Consider the following 13016-nt stretch of genomic DNA (forward strand, 5'->3'; position numbering starts at 1 on the left):
TGAATAAATGGAAATATTAGGAGATGAGAGACGAGAATAAAAACTGGAGGTAAGAGAAGAAAATAGGTAGAAATCAAAGGAGAAGCGAGACGAGGACAACAAGAAACCTCAAAGGATATGGGAAGTGAGAGTGAAAATGGGAAATCAGAACAAATGCAAGACGTCTACGATAATGATAATGAAAGGAAATGAGAGAACGAAAAAAAAAAAAAATAGAAATCAAAGGAAATGAAAGACGAAAAGAAAAATGAGAATAAAAGTTAGCAAAACAAGAGAACAGGAGAAAATGACCCAATTTCGCTTTTTTCTCCACTGTAAATAACAACTGCTTAAGAAAACAAAATGCCAGAATTTACAAAACAAATGATCGAAAGTATGAGGATATGAGCACTTGCACAATACATATCCTTAAAACAATAAAAAAAGAGAGATTTACAAGACAAATGACAATGGTCAAACTCTTTGAAGTCGTCTTGGTTCTTCCTTTCTCGTAGAAAAATGACACATTCCGACAGTTCCATTACAAGCACTCATGCTTGTAATTTCAAGCAATGATTTTGCAAGCACAAACGAAATACGGTCATTTGATAATCTTTGATTAAGTGCTAAGGTCCACCAGCCAACTAAGAGAGAGAGAGAGAGAGAGAGAGAGAGAGAGAGAGAGAGAGAGAGAGAGAGAGAGAGAGAGAGAGAGAGACTTGAGGATTATGGAATTATAAGCCGGAACAATCTGATGTATATTGTTACTTCCCTTATCATTTTACTTCCCCTCACCCGTTATTTGCTAAAAGAGCCGCACTTACAAAATACATTCATTATAGATAACAGGTGTGAATATTACATTCATTGTACAGATAACGGGGATGAATATTCCCCTGCAAGTTTCAAAGTCAGCTTCTGATCGTTCGGTTGGCAGCAAAGATCGTCTTTAAAATACTGTATTCCTTCGACGAACGATCCTGTTTTTGTTCACATTCGAATGAATAAGTGTTTTTAGATGGTGACAGCTGGTACATATTCTGAAGGTCGTCTCACCTTAGGGTACACTTCTGATCTGGTTTCGCTTCGTGCTTATTTATTATTATTATTTATTATTATTATTATTATTATTATTATTATTATTATTATTATTATTATTATATTGATTTCACCCAATGGCCATGACATTTACTTGTATTTTTATTATCATTATATTGATGATGATGATGGTTATTATTATTATTATTATTATTATTATTATTATTATTATTATTATTATTATCAAATCAATGATTTGTGTAAGTTTCCGTGGGCCATGACATTACCTGCTGGTTTTTTACTGTCCTGTGCATAGTCATTTGCGTGAAGTCAGTATTCATGTTTATATATTTCTTCCTTCTAGTTATTTGTCTTTGATAATGTATCTTGCGACAATGCTCTAAGAAGCTTACTTTCCTGTTTCTGGGAGCCGTATAAATCGCTTTCGGCAATTATTGTTCATGATGTTTACCCTGTGAATATTAACTTTTCAGCAGTTTTGCATTTCTCAATAAATAAACAAGTAAAAAATGCGCCGAAGTTTATTCGGCGCAATCGAGTTTTCTGCACAGCATATAATCAAGGCCACCGAGAATAGATCTATCTTTCGGTGGTCTCGGTACAATGCTGTATGGGCAGCGGTCCATGAAACTTTAACCACGGCCCGATGGTGGCATGTTCTATATCGTTGCTAGAAGCACGATTATGGCTAACTTTTGGCTAACTTTAACATCGAATAAAATAAAAACTATTGAGGCTAGAGGGCTGCAATTTGGTATGTTTGATGATTGGAGGGTGGATGATCGACACAACCAATTTGCAGCCCTCTAACCTCAATAGTTTTTAAGATCTGAGGGCGGACAGAAAAAGTGCGGACAGAAAAAAAGTGCGGACGGGCAGACACAGCCGACACAATAGTTTTCTTTTACAGAAAACTAAAAAGAAAATGGGCAAGACGTTTATAATTTAGTCTGTCACACTCCTTTCCTAACTGTTTACTGTTTTGGCAGCTTTACTCCCTCAGTTTTTCCTTGGCATTTTCTGAATTCCATTTATGATAGAATGGCACGCTCTGCCATTCAAGATTATTTGCTCATACTCACTTTACCTTCAGAAAATTTCCTGTTTTATTAAAATCAAATATTTCTCTTTTTTTCGTAATTGACAGATTTTGAGACTCCGAGCAGATCAGAGAGAGAGAGAGAGAGAGAGAGAGAGAGAGAGAGAGAGAGAGAGAGAGAGAGAGAGAGATGGGAAATGATTTTGAATTCAGCACACCAAAATCCGATTGTTGTATTGATAATTAGATAGTGTTCCACTCCTTATTTACTTACTAAGTTAGTCTGTTGTATGCGAGTTATTTTGTTATACTTCAAGGATTGTGCAAGACTGGAAAAGAGGTTCGAGGGAATTTCTTGGGGCGGTCACTGGCATGTCCCAAGGCCGCACTCGCTTTTGGGCTGTTCTTGGAGCCAAATTAAACTCGCAGGAGGGAAATTCGTCAGAATTGTCAACTGCGCGTCCGACATGACTCGCATCTTTAGTTGCACGGCATTTTAAGTGATTTGCCAAGGCCGCGCTGTGTTCAACATTCATTCCTCATGTTACCAAAATAGTTGAAACCTAAGGGGACGGAGTGTGCTACTTACAATGTTTGTACAAATATGTTTATCTCCGCGACTTTTCGTTGTAACTCGACTCATTAAGGTCATCCTTAAGGCTGACCTCATCCATCACCAGGGCAAGATTGGTGGGCTGTTGCAAAGGCTAACGGAAGTGCGGTGGATCAAACTTCATTCACACGAGAGGTCCTCTTCACGCTCGTTTTGCCGGATCCATTCTCTCTCTCTCTCTCTCTCTCTCTCTCTCTCTCTCTCTCTCTCTCTCTCTCTCTCTCTCTCTGACTGTCATATGCATTATATTTTGGCTTATGGATATCACAATACAATATACAGAAAGAATTGCTAAAGAAATTTTCTCTCTCTCTCTCTCTCTCTCTCTCTCTCTCTCTCTCTCTCTCTCTCTCTGACTGTCATATGCATTATAGTTTTGCTTATGGATATCACGATACAATATACAGAAAGAATTGCTAAGAGAATTGCTAAAAAAAATTTCCCTCTCTCTCTCTCTCTCTCTCTCTCTCTCTCTCTCTCTCTCTCTCTCTCTCTCTCTCTCTCTTTGACTGTCATGTGCATTATATTTTGGCTTATGGATATCGGACTAAAATACAGAGAAAAATGCTTCAAAAATTGTACAAGATCACACACAACAACAAAAAAGATTTGGGAAGCGTTGTCTTCACGGTTTGAGATTTGGGTCAATGACACTGAGTCAGAGTAAAGTAAACTTACAAATAAATGTATATAAACGATTCGTATAATCTTTGTCGACGTTTTAATACTTGAGAAAAAGAACAAACTTACAAAGAGAAAATATACCCATGAATTTTAGCCTTAGGCTAAGAGGGAAATTCAGATAAATTTTTGTAAAACAATTTAACTGTGATGATACTTGTTCCATTAAGGTAATGATAAATACTAAATTAGTTTTTTTTGCGGCTTTCAAGCTAAAATTGTCAAAAAATCGAAATTTTCCAGTTTTGACAAATTTCGACAGGAAACTGACAAAATGTGACAGAAATGGCCATAACTGCCCAAAACCAGGCAAAAATGCCCAAAATTTGGCAAGAATGCCTACAAACAACACGAAAGGAAGGATAAATCAGTGGTATATAACATAAGCACCTATTAACTAAAAGTGAATTGATTTTATGAATTCACATTTCATTTTCTTGTATTCCTACTTACAGGTGCGCTATACAGGATACAGAGACAGACCTCTAGAGGAAAGACGACAAAGATTCCAGGCTGGCATCAGAGAAGGTCACGCAGAAATGGTGAGTACTCTATTATCATCAGGACTCCATTTTTAAACAGCATGTCATATTGACAAAAATCAAAATACAGTCCGGTCAGAGTTGTTTAATAATCTTGTGCCAAATTAAGTGTCTATTGAAATCGTGAGTCATGCAGTTGGAGGCCTACAAACTCCCAGCAGTATTAAAACGATAAAAAGCACTTGTACTGAAATAGAGAGCATAACGCTAAACTCCCAACTTGTCTTTATTTTCATCCACATCATTTAATATCGCCTTATGAGTTTTGAGAGTTTGCAAATATGATATCCTTCGCACAAGCTGCAGCGTTAGCTCTGGTTCCCATATCATTAATTGGTAATGGCTATAAATAAATCCTAACTTTTAAACCTGTTGAATGAAATCACGTTATATCAGATTATGAAATCTGGTATGAGTGCCTTTAACTTGAACTTGAACTTCTCATTTGTTTGTAAGCCTATGGGAAATTAGTCTAAAATTGTATATTTCATTATTACAAGTATCTGATAATTCACATTAACAAATAAGCACTTTAGCATTTATTACGTCTTCGCATCTCAGAAAACTATGTGGTATATCGGCAAGATTGTCTGTATTCCCTTAGAGAACTTTGCTTTTCAACCGAGTACTGAGCGACTCCGTTACACAGGCACAGATGAAACTGATTCTTTCAGAGGAGTTTCTCTACATTTCTCAAGTAATTTTTTTTTTATTTCATTGACATGCGACCTCGATTTTCTGCAGTAACCCTTATGACATAAGTTCTCGACTCTGCTGTAACCCATGTGACTTAAGACCTCGACTCTCTGCTATAACCCTTGTGACTTAAGACCTCGATTCTCTGCAGCAACCGTTATGACTTAAGCTCTCGACTCTCTGCTGCAACCCTTGTGACTTCAGATCTCGATTCTCTCCAGCAACCATTATGACTTAAGCTCTCGACTCTTAGCTGTAACCCTTGTGACTTCAGATCTCGATTCTCTGCAGTAACCATTATGACTTAAGCTCTCAACTCTGCTGTAACCCTTGTGACTTCAGATCTCGATTCTCTGCGGTAATAAACTCTCGACTCTCTGCTGTAACCCTTGTGACTTCAGATCTCGATTAAACCATTATGACGTAAGCTCTCGACTCTCTGCTGTAATCCTTGAGACTTCAGATCTCGATTCTCTGCAGCAATAAGCTCTCGACTCTCAGCTGTAACCCTTGTGACTTCAGATCTCGATTATCTGCAGCAACCATTATGACGTAAACTCTCGACTCTCTGCTGTAACCCTCGTGACCTCAGATCTTGATTCTCTTCTCTGTCCTGTTGTAATAACCAAATGGTTCTTAGAATCGTCTGTCTAATCCTTCGGGCCAGCCCTAGGAGACTCAGCTCAGTGATCTCGATACTTACTTATTTCTGCAGTAATAACCTCTCGAATCTCTGCTGTAACCCTTGAGACTTCAGATCTCGATTCTCTGCAGTAATAAGCTCTCGACTCTGCTGTAACCCTTGTGACTTCAGATCTCGATTCTCTGCAGTAATAAGCTCTTGAATCTCTGCTGTAACCCTTGTGACTTCAGATCTCGATTCTCTGCAGTAATAAGCTCTGGGCTCTCTGCTGTATCCTTGTGACTTCAGATCTCGATTCTCTGCAGTAATAAGCTCTGGGCTCTCTGCTGTAACCCTTGTGACTTCAGATCTCGATTCTCTGCAGTAATAAGATCTTGAATCTCTGCTGTAACCCTTGTGACTTCAGATCTCGATTCTCTGCAGTAATAAGCCCTCGACTCTGCTGTAACCCTTGTGACTTCAGATCTCGATTCTCTGCAGTAATAAGCTCTGGGCTCTCTGCTGTACCCTTGTGACTTCAGATCTCGATTCTCTGCAGTAATAAGCTCTGGGCTCTCTGCTGTAACCCTTGTGACTTCAGATCTCGATTCTCTGCAGTAATAAGCTCTCAACTCTGTTGTAACCCTTGTGACTTCGGATCTCGATTCTCTGCAGTAATAAGCTCTCGACTCTCTGCTGTAACCCTTGTGACTTCAGATCTCGATTCTATGCAGCAACCATTATGACATAATCACTTACATATCTAACCAAAGACTTCATTAGAGTAAACCTAGACGAAACATCATCAGAAGAATGAACAAACTCCAAGACACGACAGAAGAAGAAGAAGAAGATGGTGATGATGATGGAAGTTTCAGACAGGCCCCTTGGTTTTAGTTATGGCCACAACTGGCCGCCGAGGCTGACATGAATGGGACCCGAATAAGCTGCCACTCCGCAGCGATTACCTCTGTCACCGCGATTACCTTTATTGCCACAACATCATCGACCAAACCACCAATTTAACATCGTCCATCATCGTCTCAGAGGTGGAAAGGTCCGTCCACTTGCAGAGGACGAGACGAAAATATTCGAGGGAATTGATAAATGACACGATGTCACCCCCCACCTCCATCTCCCTTGGTACTCCCCCAACAACTCCAAAAAGACACACAGTAATAAATGGAGATCATTTCTTATTTTCTTAGGTTTGAAGTCCATGCGTGGAATTATCACTAGATAGAAGTGAGAAACAAAAGTACAAAAAAGATGCAGTACATTGAAAGTTGTTATGGATTAAGGGAGAATTTGTACATTTCTGTAATGAAAAGCTTGTCTATTGGAGATAAGGAATGGGGAGGGAAAATTATAATGAATAGTGAAATTGTAGCTTGAATTATAAGTGACAAGATGTCTTTTTCTCTATGTACAATGTACTGTTGCATAACATGACAGAGAGTGTTGTCAGAAAGCACACCAATGCTATAGAGACACACACACACACACACACACATATATATATATATATATATATATATATATATATATATATGTGTGTGTGTGTGTGTGTGTGTGTGTGTGTGTACAAGTGTGTATGAACTTCAAGGAACATATTGCTATGGAGCTTGTTCGAATCAGGTTGAATGCACTACGTACCTACTATATACTAAATATCATTCAACAGTTTCTAAAGTTAAATAACTGACTTTATGAACTTTTAGTACATTTTATATTATCTACTTAAAACAGAGATGAACTGTAGACGATCAGAACTTTACTTTATTTCCAAGATAATACACTTTCTTTGGTAATTTTTTAACTTCTTCAGCCAACAAAATGCTCATTTTCTTTATGGATAAAAGAGGACAATTTATGTTTTTCCTTGTACTCCTGCAAGTGTTCGCTTTGGACTTAACATTTTTTTATGGTAAACTGTCCACAATATTTTTGTTAAATGCAAAATAAGTGAAATATTTTTTCATAAGTGACAATGCATTCACATACTCCTTCGTTATACTTGTTCTTTTCGTGTAACAATTATTAAAGGTTATCACTAAAAATGTTGTGCAACAAAAAAATTAGAGCATCCCATGAAATTTCTTATTCATAATCTTTAAATCAGCAGGATGAGGCATAATCGTTTATTTATGGTGCCTGTTGCAATGTTCGAGAACTCCATAATTAAAAAAAAATCATTTATGATGTGACCTTGCCGGGAAGCCTACTGTATGAAAGTAATAATCCAGTTAGTTCTAAAGTTTGATGTGTTTGCCCCCATTCCCCATCCCGGCGTCCCCCCCCCCACCAAAATGTATTGATGTAAGGGGCACGAAAAGCATAGAGGAGAAACATGACTTTCTGGATAGTTAAGAAAAAAAGACGACTGCCGCTTAGGAAGCCTGTAATACAACTCCCTCTGGTTATAAAAAATATTAAACTGATTACTGCGGCCTGGGAAGTATGCAATAACATTTCTTCTGGTTTAAAACAAATAAAAAAAAACAAAGCTACCGACTGCAGCCTAGGAAGTCTGCAATAATATTTCTTCTGGTTCTAAAAAAAAATTAAAATAAAAAACAAAGTTATTGACTGCGGGCTAGGAAACCTGCAGTAATATTTCTTCTAGTTAAAGAAAAATGAAATTGATGGCTGCGGCCTAGGAAGACTGCAGTAATATTTCTTCTGGTCCTCAAAAAAAAAAAAAACCAAAGCTGTGACAACGGACTGGAAGCCGTCTGGATCTAAAATAAATAAATTAATAAATAAATAGACAAATAAATAAATAAATAAATTAAAAGTTGATGAATACAGCTCAAAAAGTCTTGGGTTATATTCCCTCTGGTTCAGAAAAAAAAAAACTGTCGAGCGCATCCTACAAACCTGCAGTTAAAAAGTGAGTAAAAGTGATGTTCTGCAGCTAATTGTTAAACTAAATCAGTGATGACATTTGCCACCCAGTAAGCCAACAGAGTGAATAAGCAAGAGTAATATTTCCGGCTGTTTTTTAAACAAGTAAAAATTGAGCCGAAGTTTCTTTGGGGCAATCGAGTTTTCTGTACACCGTATAAAGCTGTATGAAACTCTCAGCCACGGCCCATGAAACTCTCAGCCGCGGCCCATGAAACTTTCACCCACGGTGGTGGCCCGTATTGTTGGCACCTATAGCATTTCCAGATGTACGATAATGAGTAACTTTACCGTTAAATAAAATGAAAACTACTGAGGCTAGAGGGCTACAATTTGGTATGTTTGATGATTAGACGGTGGATGGTCAACATACCAATTTGCAGCCCTTTAGCCTCAGTAATTTTTAAGATCTGAGGGCAGACAGAAAAAGTGTGGATGGACGGACAAATAACCATCTTCTACAGAAAACTAAAAAAGAGAAAAAAAATCCCGCACTGATGTAAACTGCACAGGGAGCCACAAAGCAATTTCTTTAGAACGAAAAATAATCAAGGTAACTGAAAAAAAATTCTGAGGATGAAGAAAAGGTCCATGAGAAGTCAAGAGGTCTCCTAAAGTGAGGAAAAAAGACTGCAGAGATTGAAAATGATTACGGTGTGATATGTATTTTATGAGACTGATATTTGATTAGCTTTCGTCAAATTTCTTTTTAGTATGTGTGCAACTGAATAGCAATATATATATACAGACATTTTATATATATATGCATACATATATGTATGCAGATACGTGTATGTGTATATACGTATGTATATATATATATATATGTATATTGTATGTGTATATATATATATATATATATATATATATATATATATATATATATATATATATATATATATATATATATATATATATATATATATATATATATATGTGTGTGTGTGTGTGTGTGTGTGTGTGTGTGTGTGTTTGTGGGGTGCTAAGGCTTCCAAGACTAAGTTTCCCCGTATAATTTTCTTTTTACCTTTATAATGATTGTTTAGCCACTTGGAAACTAAACCCCTCCAGTATGTCAGTATTATGGCCTCTATATGAGCGCTACTATGTCTTGAGAGGATCACATCATGGACCTACATGACTCAGCATTTCCCTTTTGAGAAATTCTGGATTTATGGAGGATATTCTAGATATTTTTGTGAGCACCGTTTCTGAAATGTGCCAGACCGTACTGGAAACAGGAATTTCAGCCCTGTTGTATTGTTGACAGTTTCTGTTTATTCTATAAATAATTGCCTTATGAATCTTTTAGAAATTCAACCTCGTAACAAGAAATTCTCTGACTGCCTCTGTTTTTCCTGAGTAGTCTAAACTGCTTCTTTTTAAAAGAGGATTCATCATCAATTTGAAAGTTGCCAAACACATCCCTTAAAGGGCCGCTCTTGTTCTACAGTCTCATCATCTTAGTCTCTTCATCTATAAAAAAATGTCATGCACAAAATCTGATTGCTTAACAGAAGAGGTAAAAGATGATCTAAAGAGGTTGGCAGTCTATACGATTTACTGCAGGCTATTCAGACATTCATGATCTTTCAAAGGAAATATACATTGCTACTTTTACCACTGTTGACCAAGAGACTTTGCTCTTTTCGACTCTCACTGTAGCTGATACTTAGCTGGCACTATACGTAGACACGAAGACGAACTCTTCTTGATATAAGAATACTCGTGCACTAAGGAAGGGCATCTGCAGGAATATAAAGATGGCCTTTGCTACCACAAGTTCCACAGACAGTCAATGCTGGATCACTGGGAATAACTGGGATTCCAGATAAAAGTGGCTATATTCCATGCATCTGAAATACAGCACGACATGTGTTGCAGTACAGTAAAATCTTCCTCAGGAAGATGGAGGTATGGTTAATGCTGCTGGTTTTGATGGAATAAAAATTCGCTGTTAATCATAACAATTAACATATTGTGTAACCCTTCTCTCATTTCTCTTCATGGTTCAAAGTAGTTTCTCATCATTTCAGTGTAAACAGATGACCTTGTTTTGTGTTTTTGGGGTACGGTGACCTTATGCCAACACAGCTCTTTCTCTTATGAGAAACGTGTAGTGGCGAAAGATCCTATACGTTTATTTTTCTATATTCTCCCGGTTGTTCATTTACATGCCTCATTTCTACTTTTTCGTCTGTGAAAGCCACGTCTTATACAACCTGTCATATATGGCTAATTCTTGTGCTTGTCATCGAAAACTAAGAAGTAAATGCAGAAAAAGTGCTGGCATATTCAATGAGAGTAAAGCTAGTTCCTAATCTATGCAAAGCTAGTTTCTAGTCTATATATATCTATCAATCTATCTTTAGATATGAGTGTGTGTGTTGTATTTATGTGTTTATTTATGTACGTACAAAATAAGTAACAAGATCACGGACGTTTCTTTAAATTCTGTTTGTAAAATGCTGAGAATGAATTCGATGAAGGGTATTATCTTACCCAAAAACACAATGTAAATAGTGAAACTCATAATGTCCTGGCACGAGAGTTAGACGTTTGAACTTAATATCACCGCAGAAATGCATATCTTGCAACCCTGCCTCACAGTACCAGCCAACTTGCTTTACTGAGAGAGAGAGAGAGAGAGAGAGAGAGAGAGAGAGAGAGAGAGAGAGAAAGGGAGAGAGAGAAGGAATATTTTAATTATGCTTTCAGTGTCGGTAAGCTTTAAATAACGTGAGTGATAACCATTTCATGTGCTATCATAATCTAGAGGAACGCCCACTACTGCTGTGGCCGGATAACGACAATTACCTGATAATACACATTATCTCTTCAACTTCCCTCATCATGGAGCAACTACTTCCTTGCACGTTCTGCCTTTCTTTAGGAGGAGTGAAAACAAAATCTACCCCATGAAATAGATACTTAACAATGAAGGCAGAAAATTGGGGAGGAAAATATAAACAAGACCAGGGCTACTGAACTTCAGCCGACCTCGAAAAACGCCTGTTTTTGCTCCTCGGTAGCGGTACTTACCGATGGTTACGGTGATCACTCAAACTCTCCACCGGCAGATGTAGTTCTTTCCTCAGTTCGAAGGAAATTCGGAGCTGAGGATTTACTGGCGTTTTATATAAGAAAAGGTGTCATCATGGACAGAATATAGAATTTAGGCCAAAGGCCAAGCGCTGGGACACACGAGGTCATTCAACGCTGAAAGGGAAACTGACAGAAAGAAGCTTTTAAAGATGTAACAAGAGGAAAACCTCGCAGTTTCACTGGGAAAAATTGTTAGAGAGGGTGGAAAGTCATATGGAAGAAAGAATATGAACGGATGTACAGTAAACGGAATGAAAAAGGTTGCAGTTAGGGGCCGAAGGGACGCTGCAAAGTACCTCAAGTAATGCCTACAGTGCACCACGTGAGGTGCACTGACGGGGAGGTGTCATCATAGGCCTTCCGTTTCAAGACAAGACGGGTCCACTCTGGCCTAGTGAATAAGAAAGAGAGAGAGAGAGAGAGAGAGAGAGAGAGAGAGAGAGAGAGAGAGAGAGAGAGAGAGAGAGAGGCGGGCGAAGGAACTGCACTGCTAATGGTTCTCTGAGGAACTGAATAAAATAAAAAAAAAGCCGCCCAAAGGTAAAGTTGACGCAAATGCACCAAAATCCCTGATTGCAAAGACATCTAGACTTTGCACGCAAGAAAAAGTGGAATTATTTTCTTTCCTAGAGAGTGGAGATTAACGAGAATAACATCATTACTGTGGTAACGACAATCTACATGAAGAGATAAAGCCATGAGTCTATCACGCGCCCTCTCCCTAAAAAAAAACAGACTGAGAAAGTTGGCCATGACGTCCGATGATAAAAACAAAATCGCTAATGAGGACAAACAAGTCTGTCTCTGTTCGTCAGTGCTGCCGTGGTTTAGCTCAAAGTCTTGTGTAACTTCTTATTACAGATGACTTTTGTGTTCTGCTATTTTGTATTGCAAGGGTCTCACTTTTTCAGCTCAGTGGACAGACCACAAATAACTCAAAATGAGCAGAGCAACAAGCCTAAGTCTATATGAACTCAACTCCTACATAAACTGCTCACGAAGACTGCACACCAGAAACCAGCTCATGACTAAACATGGTAGATGCGAAGTCTCAAAACTATCATAAAATACAAACGAACGCTTAAATGGCAATAAGGCTGCACCTAACCCAATATTTTGAGTATGTCAGCGCCAAATTCTTTATTGCTCATGTAAAGGTAGAGGTATCTATACCATGAGAGCAATCAATCAGTTATGGGTTCTGCTTGCTGCTGAGTGCCATCAGCCACCGTCACGTCCTTATACAATAGACTAGACACCTCATCCTAATAACATCTTGTAACACAACACCCTTCAAGTTGACAAAAGGGTTGATATATATATATATACCTAATAACATCTTGTAACACAACACCCTTAAAGTTGACAAAGGGTTGTTATATATATATATATATATATATATATATATATATATATATATATATATATATATATATATGTATATATATGTATATATATATATCAAAGGCCTTATATATATATATATATATATATATATATATATATATATATATATATTCATAGATATATGTAAATATATATCTATAGATAGGTCTCTCAGGTGGAAAGCAAGGGCGTTAAAGGCCATACATGTTGTCTATTGGGTCATTGCTGAGTCAGGAAGTTGGGGAAAACTCGCTGGTATAGTTAGCTTGCCCAGGTAATGCAGTTGCTCTCAGGTTCCAACTTCTTTTAGACTTGTATGGCCTAGTGGTTATATTATGAAATTTATTTCTGTTCCACACGTGATTGTGTGTTGATGATTTCTATATA

The 13016-nt window shown here is 37.6% G+C and overlaps 1 protein-coding gene across 1 annotated transcript in view; it reads left to right on the forward strand.

Moving 5' to 3' along the window:
- Window positions 1-13016, forward strand: part of LOC136845750 (protein big brother-like) — a 59072-nt gene that overhangs the window by 17036 nt on the left and 29020 nt on the right. Inside the window, exon 2 of the mRNA XM_067115995.1 lies at window positions 3827-3913. Within this exon, the coding sequence (XP_066972096.1) occupies window positions 3827-3913 (87 nt within the window). The remainder of the gene's footprint in view (window positions 1-3826; window positions 3914-13016) is intronic.

Source organism: Macrobrachium rosenbergii, chromosome 14 (genome assembly GCF_040412425.1).
Source record: "Macrobrachium rosenbergii isolate ZJJX-2024 chromosome 14, ASM4041242v1, whole genome shotgun sequence".
Taxonomy (NCBI): Eukaryota; Metazoa; Arthropoda; class Malacostraca; order Decapoda; family Palaemonidae; genus Macrobrachium; species Macrobrachium rosenbergii.